This window comes from Aspergillus sclerotioniger (assembly GCF_003184525.1).
Source record: "Aspergillus sclerotioniger CBS 115572 chromosome Unknown BO94scaffold_4, whole genome shotgun sequence".
Classification (NCBI taxonomy): domain Eukaryota; kingdom Fungi; phylum Ascomycota; class Eurotiomycetes; order Eurotiales; family Aspergillaceae; genus Aspergillus; species Aspergillus sclerotioniger.
The window spans coordinates 814,395-837,311 of record NW_020290994.1 but is presented as its reverse complement, the minus strand read 5'-3'; the positions used below and the strand labels follow the sequence as shown (position 1 = coordinate 837,311).

Sequence of the window (22,917 nt, the reverse complement as noted above, 5' to 3'; positions counted from 1 at the left end):
TATAGAAAAAAACCTAGTCATTCAAACATTGCGGCCCTACAGTACATACTCTCAATCAATTGCCCCTCGCAACGCCACCATGGCGGAATCAGAATCCGCCTTCTCCCTGTCGGCCTTTGTCCGAAACCCCCTCCTCCAGAGCTTCACCATTTGTTATATGCTTTTTCAGAACCTCATCAACTGGCTTTTTGCCCCTAACCCGCCCAAGCCCTCCTCGGTTGCCAATGGCATGCCACAAAAGCGAGTGGCCGTGATTGGAGCCGGTCTGACCGGAGTGTCCGCCGCTGCTCATTGCGTTGGTCATGGCTTCGAAGTGGAGATCTTCGAAGCACGACCCAAGGACAAAGGGTTGGGAGGGATCTGGAGTGTGAGTTGATCATCTTAAACTCTTTCCGCATTTGCTAATATGAAACAGCGAGTCAACTCGACCTCCTCCCTGCAGATCCACAGCATCATGTACCGATTTCACCCTTCCGTACAGTACGACACTGCCTATCCTAGTCAAGGCGAGATCAAGGAACAGATTGTCGACCTTTGGAAGCGATATGGTCTGCAGAAACACACTACGTTCAACACCCCGGTTACCTCCGTGAAGCGCACCAAGAACGGCCGATGGATCATCAACAACGACGAGGACAAATATGGCCGCTTCGACGGCATTGTCGCGTCTGTCGGTGTTTGTGGAGACCCCAAGATGCCTACTCTCCCAGACCAGGAACGATTCAAAGGCTCCATCTACCACTCTTCGGAGCTCGACGGAAAAGACGTCGAGGGCAAGAAGGTCCTTATCATTGGCGGAGGAGCCAGTGCCATCGAGGCCCTCGAATTTGCTGTCAAATCCAAGGCTGCTGAAATCGATGTCCTCTCGCGGTCTGACAAATGGATCATTCCTCGGAACGTATTCGTACAGTCCCTCCTAGCGATGAACATCCTCGGCCAAGAAACCTCTCTCTCATGGATCCCAGAGTCGCTGCTCCGGAAATTCTTCTACCGCGATCTGTCCGACATTGCCCCCTCCGGCGGTCTATTCACCCAAACCCCCATGGCCAACTCTGAACTCTTCGAACAAATCCGCGACGGCAAAGCCCGCTGGCTGCGCGGCGACATCGTCTCTCTCAACGAGGAAGGAGTGCGCTTCAACTTCCGAGGCAACGGCGTGCCCAAGGGCGGTCCCGGTCACGAATCCACCGTTCCAGGCGAGGTAATCATCATGGCCACGGGCTTCAAACGACCCTCACTATCCTTCCTCCCCGACGACGCCTTCGAGGAGCCCTACTCCCCACCCAGCTGGTACCTCCAAGTCTTCCCACCCAAATACACCAGCATCTGCGCCAACAACAGCACATACGTCAACGCCATCGGCACCGTCGGCAACATGCACATCGGAATCTACACTCGGTTCCTGCTAATGTTCCTCACGGACCCACTCTCTCGACCAACAGAAGGTCGCATGAAGACCTGGATCGACTTCACCCGCTTCATGAAGCGACTCTCCCCAACCGGAGCATTTGACTTTTTCACCTACACCGAACTACTCTACTGGTTCGTGTTTTGTATCCTGGTAAACCCCTTCCGATGGAAGTGGGCCCCATTCGTACTCTTCGGAGTGGGATGGACATTGCCATTGGAGGTGGTCAAGCAGGAAGAAAGTTTCCGGAAGGAATTGCGCAATCAGCATTAACATACCCCTTCCTACTTCCTTCCCTGTTTCTCTTCCTCGAACATCTCGACGATGAATCCTGGATAGATAAGATGAGATGATGACCTGATGAGCCATAGTACTAGTACCTACTACATAACACAACATAAACTCAATATATGATAGATATAGATTTCGATTACGTAGTACTACCATATACTTTTCACATTCTCGCTATTCTCCTAATCCTCTCTTTTTGTATCTAGTACTAATCATTTAACATACACCGCCCAAGCTATCTATTTATCCAGATGTAGGCTCGTTCTACATTACTGGTTCTACGGGAGAGACCTCATCTGGTGGGCCGGGATAGGATAGGATAAGATGGCCAGATATCAGAATCCTTGGGGTTGGGTTGAAACAATACTGTGTAGGTATAGGATGTATTGTAATAATGTATAGTATATATAGTAGTGGTAGTAGTACATATATTACGGACACACTTACCAGTAATGGTGGATCTAACAAATCTATCAATAACCAAGACAACTACTACTTCCGTTTCAAAAGATAATCACCTCCCCTCCAAGCCCGATATACCCCGTACAAGCCACTCACAGGCCAAATATCCCAAGCGAGCTGTCCGAGCCACGGTCCCCAGCCCAGTCCCTGGTCTGTACTTGCTGGGTCCAAATCAACCCGGACCTTTTGATACAAATCCCCCAAGTAGCCAGCGTGGTATTTTTCCCGCAGGGCATCATACCGGCGTTTATCGTAGATGTCCCAGAACTCGGGCTCGGTGTAATATGCGCACGCATATAGCCATTTCTTGCCGCCCAGGGCACGGACCTTTTGCTCTAGACGTCGGTTTTGGTCGATGAATGCTGGGCCTCGATGGAGGGAGGGCGCCCAGAGGCCGAAGTTGAGGAGGTAGGGATCGTCGTCCTGTCCAGGGGAGAGTTTCCCTCGGCCTATGATCTCCGGGTTGCTTGTGCTTTTGTCGCCGGAGACTTTCAAGGGACAGAGCCAGATGGGGTATGCGCCAAAGTTGTCGGGGTTGTCGAGCCAGGTGAGGAATTCGTGTGCGGTGGAGTACGGAACTGCGACGTCTTGGATGATGTATTGGTTGGCGTGGCCGCTGGCGTGGAGCGCGTGGTACATGACGCGCGTATGCATGAAGTAATCGAGGAGGTAGCGGGTGATGCGGTTGAAGGGGGTTAGGAAGTAATTGTAGGCGTAGCGGCCGGTCCAGAAGGCGCCGCGGTCGTAGCGGAAGAGGTAGTCGGGTAGGGGGATGAGGTCTGTTGTTGGGTTGGCCGGGGGAGATATCTGCCCGGAACGTTGAGCGTGAAGGTAGAACCAGGGGTCCTGGGGGCGGGTGAAGTGTTGGATGTTATGATGGTGGTTGTGCGGGGTGTTGCCATCGCTCAGCTTCCCTGCGCACACAACCACATGGTCTTTGGAAAAGACGATTCCGTCTAGATAGTCAACGTCCGGGTCGTGGGTCTTCTCGTGGAAGATCTGCAGGGCGTCGGGAATGGTCCGCGCCGGCAGATAGGACAGTTCGACAAACGGTTTCGCATCGCGACATTGGATCTCGAGCATAGTGATGACGCCCATGGTGCCAAAGGCAGAGGCCGCGGCATGGAATAATTTGGCGTTCTCGATGCGCGAGGCCGTGCGAAACTCGCCATTGCCTAGGATAATCTCGATCTGAGTGACGGTGGCATCGAAGAAGCCGTGTCGAAAAGAGCTGCTCTCGCCGGAGGTGCCCGAGAAGCCACCGCCTGCAGTGATTCCGGGAAATTCCATGACGACGAGGGGGACGAGGTTGTGGGCGAGAGTGGCGGTCAGGAGAGCGTCCATGGGGACGTTGGGTTCGACCTGGATGGTCTTGGTGGAGGGATTGACGGCGAGGACATGACTGAGGTGGGCGGTGTTGAGGGAGTTGGCGGAGGTGAAGCCGGAATGGCGGGTGGAGTTGGTGGTTCCGTGATAGATGCGAAAGGGCGTGCGGGTGTGGTGGAAATGGGCGATTTGAGAGCAGAGGGGGGTGATACGGTCGGAGTGGGTGGTCATGATGATGATAATTATAGTGGTGAAGTGGGGGAAATTGGGAGAAAGAGAGAAATAAAGAGAGAGGGGGGAAAGAGAGAAGACGGAGAAGAATCCGGGGTGGTTGCCTGGGGCGAGGATGATCTCATTGGGCCCGAATCATATGAGGACCGTCGGCTTTATTGAGCTGCCTGATATCGGCCTCGTCGGAGATAGGACTTAAGCCCCAACGGCCTCAATAGCTACATCAGCTAGCTACATGGTAAGTCTCATCGCCAGCACAGGACGACCCCGTAAAGTTGAAACCAAAAGGCATACATCCATTACGTCCTCACAAGATCCATTCACAATCATCCACAGAGTACCTATCAACATGCCTCCCCCCCCGATCCATCGGCACCACCCCCGTCCCCACCTTCGGCTTTGGCGGCATGAGTGACTGGCTTGCGCTGGGTAATGGTGTGGTTGGTGTGCTGACCGACGCAGACATTATTCGCATCCCGGGCACATGCGGGCGCACTCGAAGTTCCCTTCTCCCAGAACGACAACAAGCGCATTAGGAGCATGGTGGAGAGTGTAGGAGGGGTCAAGGGCGCAAGGTATCCCCCGGCCATCATGTCCATGTGTTTCGGGGATAGACCGGAGCTGGCTCAGGTCTCAGGTTGAAGAACCTGCGGGTTGGGCTATGTATGCCCGGCGACGGGAGGATTTTCTTGGGATAAAGCCGGACCAATGTAATGAAGAGCCAAGGGAAAGCCAAACTGCATGTCTATCTCTAACTGTCAAGCATCGTAAATCGTAAGTCATGTACAACCAGACGCACATTCATCGTTAGAATATCTCATGTCTCAATCACGATTCGCCCCTCTAAGCGAGGCGAAATCCCCGGCGTCCACGTTGGCGTGAACTCCCCCACCTCGTCGGTGTCGTTGATGGCCGACGGCTGTAACCCAGCCCGGTGCATCCACGTCCGCGTGGCTTTCCGCGCCAGGCGGAGACGGCGTTCCTCCTCCGTGACCGACCGCGCCGGCAAGGTGACGTAGTTGGTGGTTGGCTGAGGAGAGGTCAAGATGTCGGGGTCGGTGTCCGAGTCAGAGTCCATCGACTCGTTCTCCCGATCCACGCCCACCCCTCCGCCGTCGATGGTAGGAATTTCAGAAAAGCGCCCATAGAAGTACTGCTTCGAGCGTGGCAGAGGTGGCCTATAGGGCACCTTTTCTGACACTGGTGAGCCTTCAGATGACGGCGGCTTCAGCCATCCATTGCAGTGGAGGTTGTCATGCACCGTGCTCCAGTGTCGCGTCATGCTTGGACCCCACCGCCGCCATTTCCCCAAGACCCTCAAACTCAGAAAGTACTGGCGGAGAAGAGTGCTGATCAGAATACCGCTCTCTTCATCCACGATTTCTCCGACCTCGCCGCCCTCTGACTCAACCAGTAGGGATGCGAACCCGTCCTTCCCGCGTGCCATATATCCCCTGGTTGCCAAGGTGTACTGCCGATTGTAATCAATAGGCTCCCCACCGATCTTGGCCCACTTGACGCGGGAACCCGAAGGCGCCGATGGGTTGTAGCTGTAAGTGATGTTTGACACCTGCGGAAACCGTCCCTCAAGTGCGGGAAGCTGGCTCACACCATTTTCCAGGGCATCAAAAAGCGCCCGGCCTTTCAGTCGGATCAAGACGACCGGATCTTCAAATGGGAAGCAGTTGAGGATGTCTTTGAGGCGCAGGATCCCCGGTGGGTATATCTGATCGCCACGGATGGTGCCACCCGCCATCATCGCGCAGTCGGCACCGTAGTAGAACCGCATGAGATCACAGGCAAAGTTGCCCAGGTTCGACTCCTTCTGACGTACGGTCGAAAAACGACCATCCAATGCAAGTGATGTGTAGCCAATCGGCTTCTCCAACTTCGCTTTCAGGCTGGATGTCAGCCGGTCCACCATTGTCATCGTTGCCGGGTCCTCCGGGATCGACCGGACTATATCCCGGCGTATAATATTGAAGTCCCATCCTGAGCCTTCCACTTTCCGCCGTGCCTCGATATAGCTGAGCTGCTTGAAATCTGTGCCTGACCGGAGCACATGCGTTCCGTTGACTATAGCATGGGCATAAAAATGATCATGTCCCCCGAGAATAATGTCGATTATACCCGATGGGAGCTTCTCGGCTAACTTGTAGTCATTTGGTTCGCGTTGGTGGGTGACGGCCACGATCAGTTCAGCGCCTTGTTGGCGGAGGCGCGGGACCAGCTCGAGGGCCGTCTTGTAGGCGGACTTGTACACGAGGTTGGGTGGGAGGGCATTGATGGTTCCGAGCCTTCACATCGTCAGCCTGGTCAAGTGCAAAAGGAGACACCCAACATACCATTCCCTCTCACCCAGTCCGATGACACCCACCTTTATCCCATTCGATGACGTCAGCATCAACGTCTTCTCACAATTCCCAATGGGCACATCCTTGCCCAAGGCCGGATCCAAGACATTGGCCAGCAACCAAGGAAAGCGACACTGTGTACGTAGATGGCGGAACTGGGCGACGCCGAAATCGAGATCGTGGTTCTGCCAAGGTCCAGTCAGCTACAGCACACTGGCAAACTCCTGGTTCACCCCGGCACGTACCCCAACACAGGCCACATCTGTCCCCGCCTTATTCAAAAACGGCACCATGTGCCGCCCTTTTGTGACCGTACTCTGCAAACTGGGATTGTAGGCATCGCCCGAGAAGAAGGTCAGGACATCGGGTTGTTCGGCGAAGGAGGAGTCGCGTCGATAGTAGTCGATGACGGATTGGAACCGTGCTACGCCGCCCACGGGTTCAGCGGACCCTTCCCTGGTGCATGGTCAGTCGCGGATGGCTGGGGAATAATGAATGAATGGATTGGGACGGTCGGCGAGACGTACTCCACGTGGTACACGTCATTGTAGTGGATCAGACGGAGGTGCGGCGATCCTGTTTGGTTGGCGGCATGGGTGACGGATAGACCGTCGATTGCGACAGAGGGCATGCCTTGGGGAGTAATGATGGTAATAAGAATAATAAGAATAACAACTGACCGAACGAGAAACTGGGAAATGAAAGAGGGGGAAGAGGAGAGCTGCCCGGAAAACGAAGAGGGGCGGCTGGGGGAACGATTGATGCAAGGGTCGGGCAGACACCACTCACGGGCCAATCAGGAGCATCCGATTAGAGGAGGGATCCACGGGTCAGTTACTACTCGATAAGAAGGCAATCATCATAACAAGAATGTAGATCCAGCAACTATCTATCGCCCCTGGTCAACTACATACCCCTCAGTGCCCTCGTCCGATCGTTCAACCTTCAGGTCTGACCACTCGACCCCGTCAAGAATGCCCACTCGGAGTGGCATGATGGCCAGGTTCTGCCGGACCATCTCCTGCTTGGCTGCCGGGAGCCGATCCACCACCGACTGCGGGGGTCCGTGCAGCTTCATGCCCACCGGCACACCACACACGCCACAGAATCGATGCCCCGTGAATCTCCGGCCAAATCGATATTCCACCAAGTTCTCTTCACCTTGGAGGGTGACCTGGGTTTGGTTGGGATACATGCATGTATTAGCATTCTGTGAAGTTAGTGGGGATAATCGAACAGCGAAGGATCCCGAGAATACTCATCGCTTACCCGCTGGCAGATACTGCAGTTATCTTCCTTCACTTCGATCTCGGGCAATGGCTTGGTCCGGACGGCTATCCCGACGGCACCGCAATGGCAGCCGCCCGTGTAGACCTTCCAGCCTTCACCCCCAGCCTCGGGTTTAGGCCCTGTGAATGTCGAAGGGGCATGCGATGCCTGGCCCATTCTACAATCCTTAGTCTCAGCAGTCCAGCCAGTGAGTTCAAACCCACCTTTCCACCTTCAGTTGGAATGGATTCGTCTCAAGCAGCGCTCGCGCCTCCATTTAATACTCAGTTTAAGTTCAACGTCTGTTGCTTTAACCCTTCCACTTACATTGACGCCCATGCCAACACCCCCTGTTGGAGTCTCATGGCCCTTGACTAGAATTCCCGTACCACATGTCGGACAGAACTGCACCGCCTCGCTCAGTCGTTGAACAGCCTGGGATGGGAACCGGAACTGGTAGTCTTACAAAGTGCTCTTCGTGGCTGGTCTGGGCGCAGTACCTGGTCATCTCCCCACCCCCTCGCGTGATTTCGAACTCATCCCTGGCGGGGAAAAGCCAGAGGTACCCCTTTTTCGCACACAGACCACATTGACAAGCATGAGTCGTCTCCAGGGGCTGGGGTAAACGGAGTTCAAATCGGATTGAACCGCAATGGCAGTTGCCGTGGTATCTGTGGGGAGCCATCGAGTAGCTGGGGGTCGGCCCACCGGAAGGACAACGCGGATGACAACTGAGAAAGGTGGAAATCGGATGGCTGGGGGTTTATCACGTTTGTTGACAGGTGGCCTATCTATCGGGCTGTAAGAACTAGTAGTTTAGCCCCTCGTATCTTATCTTCCCCGAATTGCTTACATCCCCGGACCTGAAGCCGTGGCAAGACTCGAGTCAAGAACATCAATTATGGCATTAGGTACACACACGTAGATAATGGTGGAAGAAGATAACATAGGGGATCAGAATGGCAGTACGAAAGAGGAAGAGCATAGAAGGGATCTCATGGCCGAAATCAAAAAAAGAAAATCGTGGTAGATCGTGCAATTTTCATCAAATCAGGGGTATATCATCAATCATGATACCTGGAGAGGTGCCCGACGCAGGGATATCTATTGTCGTCAAAGGCAGTCGTAAGTCATTATCCGTACGCGAACATCAAGCCCATGATCCCCGTCGGGAGGCGTCGGAGTAGTGGCCGTCCAGCCACCGGAAAAGGTCGGTCCCGTCATCCAAGACAACCGTCTCTCCATTCAACCAATTGGTCGCCAGTACATCGGCCGGCAGGGATGCAGGCAAAGGAGGAGGATTGACCGTCAGGATGCGATCCAGGATATTGGAGATGACCTTTCGCGCCCGCTGGCAGACGTCATACATCCCGTCATGCGGACGAACAACGTACTGCAGGTGCGAAGCGAAGACGGTCAGTTTCTGGATGACCTCCGATCGCCGGAAGGTGCTCGGAGGGAGTTGTGACTGGGACTCGGACTGGCATAGCAGCTCGATTGCCAAGACGCCGGCCGCCGGAATTCCAAAAGAAGAGGCCTAGACAAGGGTCAGCGTTCGAAAGGGGCACCGGATTTGCAACACGCACATTCCATCCAACATTGTAGGTACCTGTTCTCGACCCGATCTCCTTGCCGATCAGCTCGAGAATCGTGCCGAGTATGTTCTGTGACACACTGATTAGACCCTCGGATCCGGATTGCGACCGTCGGACAAGCACACGGTAGAGGAGAAAGTCATTGTAGAGAAAGTTGAGATACAACGGAACAAGGACACTGCTGTCATTCGAGTCCGAGTCACCAGGACGCCAGCGAAGGAAGCCTGGTAGGTCATTCCATGTCTTGTGAGACTGTTGCGACACCTCCCTGTGACGAACATTAGCTTGGGTGGCTGGAGGTGGGAAGAGGCAACTTACTGGACTTTGCGTGGCAACTCCTCAATACGACGACTGAGAGACAGCTCGAGGATCTGTTCTCTTGTAGAGCCAATGAGAAGGGCAATGCGCATCCACGCCGCCTGTCCAACGATGCCTTGAGTGTTCCAGCCAGTTTTATCAAGCTGGCTGATGGCCGCCTCGCGGACCTTTGGCTCCGCCAAAATTTCATCGTAGCTCAAGTCCAGGGGGAACTGTACATCGTAGTAGCGCCAGCTAATCTGAGGAGGCCGTCCCAGGAATGTTGCCAGCTGCTTGTCGATGCTGTATGCTCCTGCAATTAGTCGCTTACGCAATTCAAGCAAAAAGAAAGGGATGCGTTTGTCTTCGGGCGGGTTGTGACTGAGTGTAAAGACCGTTGTCGATAGATCGGCTAGCCTTCTCCACGCTCGAGGATCTGTCGACTAATTAGCATGAGTACACACGATGACTGATCGACACATACCATTCTCGCCAGAGACCAAGGTCAGAAGGTGAATGTGTTGAAAAAGCAACCAACCCAGGGAGTCGTTCACCGCGCTGGAGAGATCGCAGAACTGGAGGCAGGCATCGCTTCCACTGATCGCTTGAGCCGCGAGAGACTTCTGGTCCCTTGGTACGCTTCCATCATTCGCACGGACCGATCTCCAGTCGCGTTCAAGCATGGCACCTTGGCCCACGACGGTAAAGACCAGTCCAATACCCTCCCACCTCCCGGAGATACGGCGGATGTAGTCCTCCGGGGACATGGCGGGGTGAACAGCGAGGGGTTTGGAGCTGTCGTCGAAAATCTTCTGGGACCAGCGAAGCAGGCTGGACTGCAGGTCCTTCGTGTTGTTCGGATCTGAAGTCAGCGCTCCGTGCAAGTCGTCCAAAGCCTCAAACATGCCGCTAATCAGACGGTGGCCCAGGACGCATCCCTCTGGCCACACCTCGACCGACGTCTCAGCCAGTCGCTCGTAGAGCGGGAAGTTGTCGAACAACAACGCCAGCAGTCGGGCTCCGAGTTGTATTTGCTTCGGATCGGGCCGAGCCGCCGTGGGAGCATCGATGACCAGGGACCGTTTGAATTGGTCTCCAATGTCGCTAAAAACGGCCGAGTTGTTGGTGAAATCGACGGATAGCTTCTCATCGCCGCTGGGCGAAGGCCCACTCTGAAGGGCCGAGTCCGGGCGGGGTTGGGGACGGGGAGATGCGGTGGGCGAGGGGGCATTGTCTGAGTACCACGTCCGAGTAACTGGGGCCGAGAGATAGACACAATTGTCCCCCTTGCCACGACGCGTACAGTTCTGGCATTGCGGGATGGTGTTGTCGCAGCGGACCTTGGCCTTGCGACAAGGTTCACAAGGAAGAGGCTGGGCATTTCGTCGTGTGGAAGTCATGGTGATGACACCGCTAGACCCGGGAGGGGAAAAGAGGCAGGGAGAGAGATGGGGGAGTTGGGCTGCATTCAAGCAACGGGCCTGAAGAAGAACATGGCGATGAGTTGAAGCTCGGAGGAGCGACGGGAAGGCGGGCGGAGGATTTAAATGCAAGTCATTGCAGTAAATTGCAGTGGCAGGAAAAGCCCCTCGGGGATTGACTAACTATCCTCCGGTGGTTGGAGGCTCCGTTCTACGCTAAGCCGGATAGAGAGACCGTTCGACGGGGCTTCTCTGGAGACAAAGTATCCATCGGATTCATATCACAGACGTCCCATAAGTACTCCCCAAGTCGAACTAACATTCTCCCAAAACATCCCAAAGCAGACCCGTCATCACGCTCTCATACCCAATTGCATGTCGTCAGCCCTAGTGCTTGATCTCTGAGTCACCACCCTCAAAGGAGCTTTCAATCATTGTCTCCCCGAATCTGTTTATTTCTCTGAGACTTACTAACCAGGGGCTAATTATATCCCATACCTGGCAGTATCTAGGGTCTTCTCTAGAAGAGAAGTAAACCATGCCGGTATAATCGGCATTAAGATGTTCCGCCTGCTCCTCGGCTCGGCCCAGGGATAAGGACTGATCCGGAACAATCTTCCCAAGAATACAATATTCTCAGTCTTCTTGAAACGTTTTAACACGAAACTTCTATATCTTCCACTTCTCTTGAAATTCCTGCAGGAGGTCCTGCTGCTCCTGTGTATGGGGATACAGTGCCCGGAGGTTTTTAAGATTAGTGGCGATGCCCGCCACAGCCCCTAGCTTGAAAAATCCAGAGACCCGGAGGGCCCATGCTGCATGCTTACTCCCACAGTGAGGTATACCGAGGAATAAAAAACCCTTGACAGAGTTTTTCAACTCGCTAGTATGGCCCCCAATTTGCCAATCCTTCAACAGCTACCACAAATGAGCTTCGTCTCGGGAAGTTTGGGGGGAAGGGAAGCTTACGGTCGTCGTGATAAGACCTGCACGCCATTGTCCTAGATTAGCCACAGTTGAAACAAGGAGCATCGACATCCTTCTTACCTCCCATTGAGTGGGCGACGAAGAACAATAGCCGATTCGGCTGGGGTATGTTAGTCGTCGTGGTTATGTCCCTACAAGTTGTGTTGGGGTATACTAACACACGTCGCCCTCTGTCTGTCAAGGGCAAACCTAAGGTCCCTTGCATACTGCACAATAGTCCCCCAATTGCACGTTCCCCATCCGGCCACTGAAGAGTCATAACCGAATGTCATGACTCGACACTCTGGGGCGTCTTCTTGTAAAAGGTCCCGTGGCCAAAAGACGGGCTTGACACCTGGCTTGCGAATCTTCGTACTCCAGGTTAGCTGAGGGTGGCCTTGCAAACCGTGTATAAACATGATGCTAAGAGGTCAGAGCGGTCAGTTCGACAGAACCTGTCTATTAGAGTGTTGACCTTACTCTGCGATGGGCTCCTTTCCTTCCGCCGGAGAATATATGGCTGTCAGTCCGACGTTAGTGACACTAATCGCTAGTACTGTAGGACGCATCCCCGTGCATCGCAGGGCAGGATAGGGCGTGGGGTGGGTGGGGCTTATCTTATATGGAATAGTTGTGTCTTCCCATCGGGGAGCAGAAGGCCGGGTGGTCAGCCACCACGCTAAGGCTTTGCAGAAACACTCGAATGGAAGGGCTTCTTTCTCCTAGCAGGCAATAACGACAGATGTTCGATTGGCGGGCATTGTGGCTGAAGAAGGTGCTCGTCTGATTTGTCCCGGTGAGAGTGAGCCATTATAAGACATGAACGGCTACAAGTGGTCGAAAGGTCGCTCAACATGTTGAGAGCAAAGAAAGTGCTTGACGAGCCAATCAAAACTAATGGGTTAATCGAATAGCTTGCTAGCTGCAGCCGGAATGTGCCAGATTATCATTACGGAACTGGCTTCACCTCCTACTGGGCGTTCGTCATTGCGTACAGTTTCTGTCTTTCCTCCTCGCCCTCCGTCAGTACCCCTGCGCGCTTGCGGGGACAATGTGTATGTTTGAAAACGTGAGATACAGGGCCGACATGGCCATTGTGTTTGCCAAAAAGGCTTCCGTCGACCTAGCTGAGTCGTGGACACCCACCAATAAGTGTTTGAGCTTTGGAAACCCCAAATCGATCGGGCTGTGACCCATCCTCCGAACAGCACGTGTATTGTTGCAGGTATGCACTGCCACTCGTACTTGACTAAACGTCTCTAAATGCTCAAACGACACCTCCATTGTCTTTCGGGAGGGGGTGGGTGAGTGGGCAGAGGGATGTTGGACCGTAATTGCATACATCAATCCCCAGAATGATTGGCATACAGCACGCCATGTATATCACTATCTACAATTATCAACAAAGCAGAAATATTTATAGGACGTACGCAGAGAGATCTGGCGGTGAATTGGCATACGTCACTTTAGATGCTCCTTTACAAGGGATTTGTTTTCGTAGAGTGATGGGCTTCTACGTAGTTACGGAGGAGTTGTCTGTCGGCTCCGACTTAGGGAGATGACAGGTTTAAGGTTTCAAACGGGAGAAACAGTGACCGATCCCACAGCATCGTGGGATATTGGAGATGAAGAATATCCGGTCCAGATCCCCAGGATCCGCGCGGACTGAGAACAAGCTTTGACATTTACGGGACGCTAGTAAGTAGTACGTACTGGCGTCCCCACTTACCATCAGCCGTAGCCCCCCCCCTATCTACTAACAGTACCTAGTATATATAGGCGGCCCTTACCGTCTTACCCACTTAGTAGGCATCTTGTTCAAATCCATCGGTATTGGAATGGTGCATCAAAGTGATCCACATGTCGGCAATGGCCGCATCCTTACCCACAACTATGTGTATTATCATAACGATCACAGGATGGAATCGTACCCTGTTTAATGACAGCCATTATAGGAACCGGACCCGTGAGAACCAGGGCTGTGGTGAGCAGGCTCTGTAGCGACCAGGGCCATTTGTGGACTAGGTTTTTGAACACAGAGGGAGAACGACATGCCTAAAAAGCTGCCAAGAGCAGATCGTATCCTCGAATGCCTTGCCAGTCGTAGCCTGGAGGACTAGCCTATCGTCATTCGTCAGCATCAGGGTCAGGTTCTCTAAAGGGGAAGAAGAGGTCTCAGAATGCGCAAGATTCTACGCTCACGTCCCATCATGGATAAAAATTTGGACCTACGTCGGACAGGGAATTTCATCATTTCAAATAAAACCTACCACTGATCACGAATACCGAAACTCTATCTCTTGCCATGCCCCATTGAGACCCTTTTTTCACCCTCCCGTCCTGCTGCCCGCGTGGGTGAGAGCTGCGGCCCATGACCGCATATTTGCGGTGTCCGGGCGAAAATAATCTCGAGCATCGATTTGTTCCAAGCAAAAAAAAAAAAAAAAAAAAATGGAAAAAATGGAAAAAAAGAAAAGAAAAGAAAAGAAAAGAAAAGAAAAGAAAAGAAAAGAAAAGAAAAGAAAAGAAAAGAAAAGAAAAGAAAAGAAAAGAAAAGAAAAGAAAAGAAAAGAAAGAAAAAAGCCCTGACGGTTGAAAGAACCAGAGATCATTGGATAATTATTCCCGAAAATCTATCATACCCTTGAATCCCGAGAAGTCCCTGAAGGAAAAAAAAGAACCCCAATCATGTGATATACTTTAAACCGGCGATGCACAGATGAATTATGCATGACACTGACACTCAATCATCACCGGTGACCCTGCGCGGTCACTTGGGACGGAAGTGGGATTCTATATCCGGATGCATGTGAGGCATTGTACTGTAAGCAACAATTGGTCAGTCTCCCGTAGGCAACACTGCAGAGTTGTTCTTTGGATGGAATTGAGGATGGAATCTACTGGGATTCTGTATCCGGGTGCATGTGTGGCGCTGTACCGTAAGCCAAGCTTGCCTGAGTGTGTTGTTACGGGATGTACAAACAGTGTTCGATGCAACGTAAGAAGGGCTTGGATGTGGGCCTCCGATGGAAATGAGGCCGCGAGTCCTCAACTCGATGGTTTCGAGAGAGTACAGATCAAGCCGGAGCGGATGGTACTACTAAATTACAGTACTGACCAAAATACCGCGATGGAGTTCGATCTGGGAGATATTATTGGCTTGCGAAAATGGTTACTGGTATACGGATCATGGATGTGTACTACTAGCACTGCTACACAAGTACGTAGTAGTATTTTTGGGGTGGACGGTCTGGTTTGAGAGGAGAGGTACTACTTTGGTTAGTCCAAGCCTCACTTATGAGTGCAAAGATACTAGTAGTAGTACTGACCAGACTGAAGGCTGCCCAATCGGCGAATGACTACTAGTACTACAGTAGGCACTGACCATCCGCTGTGGATGACTTCCAATTGGAACGCCCTATTCCCCCCCGACAAAGAAGTAGAGGTATGGTGGACTAATCAACATGCTCTCTCTAAGTACGGCAAGCATCCTTGTGATGATTGTCACCAGATGGTAGACAATAACCACCCGGATAATCTATTTTTATACGGCGGAGTTCAAAGAGAAGAAGGGGGAAAGAAAGAAAGGAGGGAGAGAGGGAGAGAGAGGTAGATCCAAACATCCATTTTGCAGAGAAAAAAAGTGAAACGGTACCCGGATGTGAAGGATGGGAGAGGAAACCAAGGTAGAAAAAGATTGAGGAGATGGTATTGGTCCAGGTTATACCTACTACTAGTAGTAAGGTAGGTAGTACTAGCTGAGGTAGTACATACCCACTTACTAGTACCTAGTAGTAGTGGCCGGCGGGCACCTCAGGCCATTCCGAGGTGGGGGCCGCTGCCGCTGCGGTGCTGGTGCCAAGTGTTGCACCTTTTTAGAAAGGATGACCAGCCAACCAGCTAATGTCTGCGCGACACGTATCTAGGTACGGCGGGGGACGACCGAGAGTAAACGGCTTTTCATTTGGAAAACTTCCCCCCACATCCGCCTTCCGTTCCTACGCCGGCGGGCCGAATTTACTTAGCTAGACATGCGAGGTTTATGCAGATAAGATGAATCTATACTCCATCCCGACAACTGACGGCATCTGGTGCGGAACCACGGCCGCAGGCATCGTCAAGCCAGTCCGTTTTCTTTTGAGTTTCGTGATTGTGGTACAAGCTGAGGTGGCCGGCGGAGCTCCACCTCTTCAACTGCCACAAAACCCACAATGGCATTGGCCAAGCACCATTCTTCTAATTGGAGCGTTGAAGGTGCTGGGAAGACCTCTAGCGCGTCCCTCGGTGGCGAATTTCCTGGCCTACTACCTATCTACGGAGTACCGCATGATTTGCCTGACTTCATTCGGATGTAACTTTCCTCACCCAAAAGACACTCAGTCGGGGCTTTATTGGACGGCCAGGGCTGGCCGTGACATAGGGGGCTCTCCGGGTTGTCTGATTCAATCTATCGCTGATATCTACCAAACTGCTCGCTGTAAGCTATTCAACCCCGTTGCCCCACCCCGCTGCCTTTGCATTTCCCAGCTTCCTACCTCAACTAATCCTCAAAGATTCATTAGCCACCAAGACGAGAACATGCAACATGTCGAAGATACTTTCCAGGCTTTGATCTTGGATGTGGAAATTGTGCATAATAGCTTTCCGAGACTGCTGACGGTCTACCGACAACCGTTAACCTCCCCCCAACAGTCGGCATTGACCGGGCTCATACACTCACCGGTCGTCATCAAAGGTGCAAGCCTTCTGAATTCGTCCCAAACGTTCCTGCCATACTTTCTCTGGATCGACGGTATCACTCTTGTCAGATGAACGCATCCTTGATGAGTTGGTTTTACAACGCATTCCCTGTTTGACACCCACTTCCAACATGGAGACGAGACCCCCCGCCCGTACCATGGACGCGATGATCCCTCTTCCTGGGTTCCAACCGGTAGGGGCCTTGTTTAGATAAAGTTTAGCACTAGCATTTAGCTTCGGGATCGGCTGCAGATCCAAATCGCCCTGATCACCACCGGCATTGTAGCATTGTGCATCCGTGCATGGGACAGAAAGCAACATTGCAGCACCCCGATAACCTTGATACGGCGAAACTATACCACGCGACATGATGTATAAGATGGCCTGGCCTGGCCTGGCCTGGGTGGAGCAGAGCCTCCTGGGGATCCATCATAGTCCGATGCGCTGCACCCTTGCACCTACCTCATTATGACACGGTACGTTGGTGCTCCCCGACCCTTTTTCAATCCAGACTGACGACGGAAAATCGTCCTAGTACACCCGCCGACGAATACGTCCTTCTTACGAATAAAGATGCTCGGCTGGATCCATCCGAGGTCGATGATATCTACAGCCAGCTCCAGCCAGCCGATCCGGCATCCCTGGAAGGCGAATGGGACATGCATGTCATCGATACGGGCCATCCTGCCCAAGCCTTAGCAGAGGACATACTCCCTCTCATGAACACCATGGACCCGGATGCAGGTACTGGGAAGGTTAGCTGTCGCCTTAACGAGGCTATCTCGAAGCATCCCAGCCCAGGGTTAATTTGACTTGATAGATTCACGAGATGAAGTTCCACGGAGCTGCTGGTAGCCTGCTGGTCCCGGAAGATCAGGGAATGAAGCAGCGTTTTCGCTATGTGGACGAAAGTACGATCGCTGCCACCAATGATTACCGGCCTCACTACGGCGATTCGGGCGTTCTTCATTTCTACCTCACCAGGGCGGAGGATTGATGTCCTATAGATCTTTGGGGAAATTCTTGACGGTGACTAGCTTACAATGGCGCAGTGTACCGTACCTGGGAATTGATTTTATTTGATTTCTACCCTCTTGGAGGCCTTGCCGAGCCAGGACCAAAACAACGTGTATCCGGGACAGCCAGAAAGTGGCAACTAATCAACAGGCAGTCTCTCAATCATTGGAATCCAACACTCGTGCAATTTAAACGTAGCGCGGGTCTGATCAAGGGCGAGGTCCCGGGCGCTTTTAGGTACGTGCATGCGAGGATAGCTGAGCAGGAAGTCCAGGAGCTCCTCATTGCGTGTGGTTATTGCCCGGCCGAGCGGGGTTTGGTGGAAAGGTATATCTCGGTGGAGCTGCAGCATATCAAGGTCTTTACGGCCCATAATGGCATCGACAATGTCCATCCGGTTGTACCCGATAGCTGTTGTGAGTGCCGATTCTTTGGTGACATCTAGCGCATACAGGTCGATTGGATAACGCAGCAGGTGCATGGCCACGATCCGGTTGGGGTTCCACAGAGCATATTGCAGCGCTGTGTGGCCCGCTGTGTTCCTCGCATTGAGCAGCTCGGGGGCCTGTTCCAAAATGTAGTCGATTATCTCGGGTCCGCCGCGGACGTTCAGCGCAGCCCGATGCAGCGCCGTCGCACCGTACGCAAAGCTTAGGTCACGGATCTTGGTCCCATTGCAGACGGCCTGGTGAAGGAGGTCGAGCCTGTTGTCAACGCAAATGGTGTCAATGACATTGGCAAACGTGAAAGTCCCGCCGGCTTCAATCAGCACTTCGATGATCGTGCTCTGGGTGGGATATGAGTCACTCAGACAATGGGGCAAGACATAGTCGAGCGGGCGAGCATCGCGCCAGTACCCTGTCTGATTGGGATTGGCCTGGTAGTGAAGCAGCAACCGAACGCACTCAAGTTGCATATGCGCTACAGCCAGAGCAAGCAGCGGGATTTCAGAGGTGCTGTACACACAAGGATCCATGCCATTGTCCAGGAGATGTTGGAGCCCTTTGCAATTGCCGTCCCTCATCAGCCGTGGTGCAGCCTCGGAAGTGCATGGCTCAAACAAACATCGGGACGCTCGGCCGCCGATGTACCGACATCGGTATATCTCGAGCGGGAACCCGACCAGTGCTCGATCCTCACTCAATATCGCTTCCACTTGCAGAAGCCGATAGAAACTCATGTCGCTCCGCAGGAGGACGAACTGCTTTACTGACACGCCCAGGCATTCTTCCATATGAAGACACAGCTCTAAAGGCCAGTCTCCAATGGCGGCTGTATGTCCCCGAAACAGCGGCTTTGATGGGATTGGAGGTTCCATTGACCCAGATATTGGTAGGAGACGATTGTTCGTGGGAGGAAATCGGTCCTAAAAATGGCCGGTGATGATGATGATGGCCAGGGGGTTTATAACCCCGCGTCAAGGGCCATATATCCCTGTCGAGAAATCTCCCATTCTCGTCATCGGCGGTTACCTTGAAAGATCGGATGCGAGTAGATGGCGAGACATGTGCCTTTCCCTCTACCCTACTTCTGATTTGTTACATGGTCAACAGGACGATAGTTCATGCATGATGTCGTTTCCCAGAAGGAAATGACCGTGGACGCAACCCATTCATAATTTCTCCCTGATGCCGTCTGCAACAGCCGGAAGATATCTACCACACCTACCAAGGTAGACCTCAACCGTCGACTATCGAGGGACTGAAAGGTTCATCTGGTACCTAGCCCACACTGACAGCCATCTGATCTCCCAGCAGTCGTTGAATTCCTATTCATGTATGACTGACCAGGTTCAGATATTATGGAAAAACCAGCACAAGCAACGGCAAATCCCCACTCTGGGGGTGGGTCCATCCGATAAGAAAGAACCCCGCTACGGAACCTCGATAATATCCACAAGCAATAATGATATCGTACTATGTACGTACTAGTAATCCCAACTCTAACCCCACAATGAACGGAAGTTTACATACAACCATATCCATATCCCACTACCTAACCAACTTTCCCGTCTATCTAGTACATACCTAACCCCCCACGAAACCGCGCCTTTGAATCACCTCTAGTAAACCTAACTAACTCCTAATATCCACCACCCAATCCAAAAAAAAAAAAAAATAAAAATAAAAAAACCTCCCCCCATTTCAACAAAACCGTAATAGCATCCCAGGTTTGAAATCATGACCCCCCACCCCCCAATCCCATTCACGCATTGACAAGATAGTATATCCTCCAACCAAAGAAACTGCACTCATTCACTTATTTTCTTCACTTATCTACTCTACAGTAAACGGGGATGTTCTTCAATCCCGGATAAATTAGGGCTCGGGGCCGGCCATCTGACACGTCTTAGTTTAGTACTATGGGTACACGAAGCGGGAGTAACAATTAGGGTTAGGGTTATGTGTTTCTGAGATTAGATGGATAGATGGATTTAATGGTGTGGAGATTGGGGGATGATGGACGATATATATGTATGTAAGGAACGAAGGAAGAGAGGAAGGAAGGAAGGGGTTATTGTATTGGCTGGGTCATACTACTACTACTATGGACTGAGTAACTGACTGAGGGGGGGGGGGGTTGAGATAGAGTTGTCTGTGGTGGGTATTACCTAAAGAGGATGGGATTGTAGTGTTATGTGCTCTTCATTGTACCTAGTGGCGCTGTATTAGTATGGGTGGGGTGATGGGATTGGGCTTGCAGAGTAAGTGATTTATGAATCGTTAGTTGTGGACTACTAACTAATAAACTGTGTTCGTTCTGATATAGTCATTGTTTGGAGCAGAATGGGTATATTAGAAGAGAAACTCCGGTATACACAACCCATCAACCAGCGAGCAAGCCAGTCAAGAATTAGTGAATGGTATGGTAGTATCCCGAACGCCTCGCCAAATGAGAATTTTGACAACTTATAAACAACATCACGTTACGGTCGCCGTTCAGTCACCGTCCATCGTCTTTTATGTCCTAGGTCGCGTTCCTTGCTCAGCGGTGAGCTGCTCCATAGGCCCCGCTGGGAGAGCGTTCGCTGTGGGAGTTTTGCCCAGGTCGAGTCGTCTGCCTTCAATGTCGAAGCTTGGCTGTCGCCGTTGACGGCCGGAGCTGATGGAGTGGGCCAGTCAAAGTTGGGCACAATCTCGTCGGTCGGCTCGGCGATCGAGCCCCAGAGGCCAGACGATTTGGATGAGACTGCTGTCGAGGGCCGCTCGGCACTCCATGGCTCCGTGGTTGGACCAGAAGTCGATGAGGGTCCGATGATGAATAACCCCTGGGACAGCGACGGACGATTTGCCACGCGTCGGTAGGACGACACCGACGGGGATGTCACATGGCTCGGAGAAGAAACGCGCGATGTGCTGCCGGTTGCACGGAGGTGCTCTGTCGAGGCCACCAATTTCATGCTATAGCTTGCCAAGCTGGACGACTCGTCCGCCGACCCCCTGGCCCGCACAGGACCGCCGATGGAATCGCCTTCGGCCGTTTCTGGCAGGCGATCATTCCGGACCGCCAGCGTCAGGGAGGCCGTGCCGATATTTACAAGGGCTGGCTCCCCGGACAATGCCCCAATGAGCGCATTGCAGCCGGCCCCGTGGGTGATGACAACCAAGATCGTCTCTGTTGCTTCCTCCGCGTCATTTAGTGGACTGGCCTCCTCCGAGCCGTCTAGCGTCTGTGAATGCCGTCGCGGCCGACCGGAGGGAATAGAAGGATCATGGTCTCGATACCAGCTAATCATGCGGTCGAGTCCAGTGCGGAACCGCGTATGCATAGTGCTCCATTCTTCGCCGTAGTCGCCGCCATCGCCCCAATTCTGCTCCCCGTGCATGCTATCCCACTGAAAATCAATCTTCACGCAAGCATCCCGAGCATGCGTGACATATCCCGCGGGGATGGGGTCTGACGGCGAAATAGCATAGCTAGGTGTCGGAGGCACGTACGCCGCATCCGGGATGGAGGGGAGGTTCGTGTTGATCCGGCTGAGGGTCCGCCGTCCTCGGGTGTTTTCCGCAGAGCCCAAGGCGTCACAGCTACCTGCGCGAGACCTTTGTCCCAGTGTCTGGCGTGTGACGGGTGGCAGCCCTGCCTTGACCGCCCCAGTCGGTTCGATCGCGGGCGAGACAGGAGTGGAGGCGCTTCCCCAGCCACCAGGGAAAAAGCCAGTTGACGGCCTGGGGCCGGTATCAGCTGGAGGCACAAAACTATGTTCGCGTCGCAATAGTTCGAGCTTGGCGGCGGTGATCATACGATCCGAGTTGGGTGGAGGGATAATTTCGTCAAAGTAGTCCGGGCAAAGCCATTCACCGAGGAAGGCATCCACGCGTAAAAGACATCGATGGTCGTTCGATGAGATAGGCCCCGGGGTCAAGGAAGATTCCGAGCTGGACTGGACTATCGTCGAGGCCTTCGAAGGGGTGAAATCCGGTTCGCCAGAATTCTGACAAATCCCTGAACTGACCGCGATGGCCGTCTGCAGGCATCGGGTAAATGGGGAGGTGTGAATGATGATGCGACGCTTGGGTTTGGGTTTTTGGAGACGATCGGAAGGTGCCTTGACCCCGTCCTCTGTTTGTGTTGTCGAGTCGAGGGAGCCACCTAATGACTGTATGATGTCGATGATGCGAGTACCCAGCGTACGGGACTGTAACCAACCGCCGTAGGAGAGAGGAGGGTCATAGGGGGTGGGGGAGGTGAGGTGCCAGTTCTTGTCGGCTGCGTCCAAGCGAGCACCATGTCTAGACCGAGCTGGTCAGCTATTGATGGCGCATCAGAGGGGTGGACATACCGAGCAATAATGATGGCAGCAGGGGGTTTCCCCATGGCGCAAGAGACTGCGTCAAGAGACGCGAGGGAGTGGGTTCGAGGAGGATGAGAAGAAAAAAAATGAAAAGGAGAGAAACAGATGGAGGAGAAGAGAGGGGAGGCAGAGATGATAAAGATGGAAGTGGACACCGACAACAATGAAAGGCGCTGGAGGGGAAGCTCCTTATTGTCCGTCGAGCTGTCCGGCGGGGTAAAGCATCGTCCAGCCACGATCACAACGCGTCACACAAGGCGACCAGGGAAGCCGGCAGGGACATCATGATGGAGAGGGATGAAACCAGGTCGAGACGCGATCGGCACTGTCACATTGTTTCGCGATAAAATCGGAGCGATCGCCCTCCTTACTTTTTTTTTTTTTTCTCCCTCCCCGCGTGCTTTAAATTTTCAACATCTTCCAACCGCCGGCGAGGCGAGTTCAGGCCGCCGCTTTTTTTTCTCCGACAGCATGTGATTGCGGAGGCGGTGAGGTCATTCGCTCGCTTAGGTCAGCCGGCCGCCCGCCGATCCTCGGCATCGTCCAGTTCCGCTCCGGCAATAGGCGATGCCAGCCAGCCATCTTTCCAAGACGAACAGCGCTACGTCTGGAGCATGCCACAATTTCGTGATACGTGGATTAACCTGGGGCTATTTATCTCCTCGAATATGGGATGACATGGCTTGCTTGGTGGCTTCCACGAGCCAAAGAACTGGTGCCAGCGCATGCCCTAGCACAACTATAT

The 22,917-nt window shown here is 53.0% G+C and overlaps 10 protein-coding genes across 10 annotated transcripts; 3 read left to right on the top strand and 7 right to left on the bottom strand.

Annotated features, from left to right (window-relative positions):
* Positions 1-79: 79 nt before the first annotated feature.
* Positions 80-1,681, top strand: BO94DRAFT_457116 (flavin-containing monooxygenase; the record flags this gene model as incomplete). The annotated part of the gene is made up of 2 exons (XM_025607730.1): positions 80-367; positions 416-1,681. 2 exons carry the CDS (start codon positions 80-82, stop codon positions 1,679-1,681), a joined length of 1,554 nt encoding a protein of 517 aa, XP_025471414.1.
* Positions 1,682-2,078: 397 nt separating this feature from the next.
* BO94DRAFT_280647 (FAD binding domain protein) lies at positions 2,079-3,801 on the bottom strand. Its single transcript, XM_025606623.1, has one exon. It carries the CDS (start codon positions 3,716-3,718, stop codon positions 2,192-2,194), a length of 1,527 nt encoding a protein of 508 aa, XP_025471413.1. The 5' UTR covers positions 3,719-3,801; the 3' UTR covers positions 2,079-2,191.
* A 625-nt stretch (positions 3,802-4,426) lies between these two features.
* On the bottom strand, positions 4,427-6,919 carry BO94DRAFT_280664 (putative 5'-nucleotidase). The gene is made up of 4 exons (XM_025606624.1): positions 6,600-6,919; positions 6,318-6,528; positions 6,064-6,257; positions 4,427-6,015 (listed from the first exon to the last, which is right to left on the bottom strand). Exons 1-4 carry the CDS (start codon positions 6,701-6,703, stop codon positions 4,536-4,538), a joined length of 1,989 nt encoding a protein of 662 aa, XP_025471412.1. The 5' UTR covers positions 6,704-6,919; the 3' UTR covers positions 4,427-4,535.
* Positions 6,920-6,961: 42 nt separating this feature from the next.
* Positions 6,962-8,026, bottom strand: BO94DRAFT_582038 (GFA family protein; the record flags this gene model as incomplete). Its single annotated transcript, XM_025615452.1, has 5 exons — positions 6,962-7,282; positions 7,342-7,519; positions 7,566-7,612; positions 7,669-7,746; positions 7,808-8,026. The coding sequence occupies 5 exons, from the start codon at positions 8,024-8,026 to the stop codon at positions 6,962-6,964; spliced, it is 843 nt and encodes a 280-aa protein (XP_025471411.1).
* A 465-nt stretch (positions 8,027-8,491) lies between these two features.
* On the bottom strand, positions 8,492-10,633 carry BO94DRAFT_582037 (putative C6 transcription factor; the record flags this gene model as incomplete). Its single annotated transcript, XM_025615451.1, has 4 exons — positions 8,492-8,878; positions 8,928-9,204; positions 9,255-9,669; positions 9,718-10,633. 4 exons carry the CDS (start codon positions 10,631-10,633, stop codon positions 8,492-8,494), a joined length of 1,995 nt encoding a protein of 664 aa, XP_025471410.1.
* Positions 10,634-10,837: 204 nt separating this feature from the next.
* Positions 10,838-12,120, bottom strand: BO94DRAFT_572212 (esterase/lipase family protein). Its single transcript, XM_025614909.1, has 4 exons — positions 11,800-12,120; positions 11,702-11,741; positions 11,624-11,640; positions 10,838-11,572 (listed from the first exon to the last, which is right to left on the bottom strand). The coding sequence occupies exons 1-4, from the start codon at positions 12,037-12,039 to the stop codon at positions 11,324-11,326; spliced, it is 546 nt and encodes a 181-aa protein (XP_025471409.1). The 5' UTR covers positions 12,040-12,120; the 3' UTR covers positions 10,838-11,323.
* A 3,553-nt stretch (positions 12,121-15,673) lies between these two features.
* On the top strand, positions 15,674-16,432 carry BO94DRAFT_542923 (uncharacterized protein; the record flags this gene model as incomplete). The annotated part of the gene is made up of 1 exon (XM_025613116.1): positions 15,674-16,432. The coding sequence occupies one exon, from the start codon at positions 15,674-15,676 to the stop codon at positions 16,430-16,432; it is 759 nt and encodes a 252-aa protein (XP_025471408.1).
* Positions 16,433-16,630: 198 nt separating this feature from the next.
* BO94DRAFT_280619 (uncharacterized protein) lies at positions 16,631-17,437 on the top strand. Its single transcript, XM_025606622.1, has 3 exons — positions 16,631-16,836; positions 16,896-17,115; positions 17,181-17,437. The coding sequence occupies exons 1-3, from the start codon at positions 16,829-16,831 to the stop codon at positions 17,355-17,357; spliced, it is 405 nt and encodes a 134-aa protein (XP_025471407.1). The 5' UTR covers positions 16,631-16,828; the 3' UTR covers positions 17,358-17,437.
* Positions 17,438-17,516: 79 nt separating this feature from the next.
* On the bottom strand, positions 17,517-18,695 carry BO94DRAFT_582034 (ankyrin repeat domain-containing protein; the record flags this gene model as incomplete). The annotated part of the gene is made up of 1 exon (XM_025615450.1): positions 17,517-18,695. One exon carries the CDS (start codon positions 18,693-18,695, stop codon positions 17,517-17,519), a length of 1,179 nt encoding a protein of 392 aa, XP_025471406.1.
* A 1,411-nt stretch (positions 18,696-20,106) lies between these two features.
* BO94DRAFT_621108 (uncharacterized protein) lies at positions 20,107-22,562 on the bottom strand. Its single transcript, XM_025616975.1, has 2 exons — positions 22,161-22,562; positions 20,107-22,110 (listed from the first exon to the last, which is right to left on the bottom strand). The coding sequence occupies exons 1-2, from the start codon at positions 22,193-22,195 to the stop codon at positions 20,304-20,306; spliced, it is 1,842 nt and encodes a 613-aa protein (XP_025471405.1). The 5' UTR covers positions 22,196-22,562; the 3' UTR covers positions 20,107-20,303.
* Between the last annotated feature and the right edge of the window lie 355 nt (positions 22,563-22,917).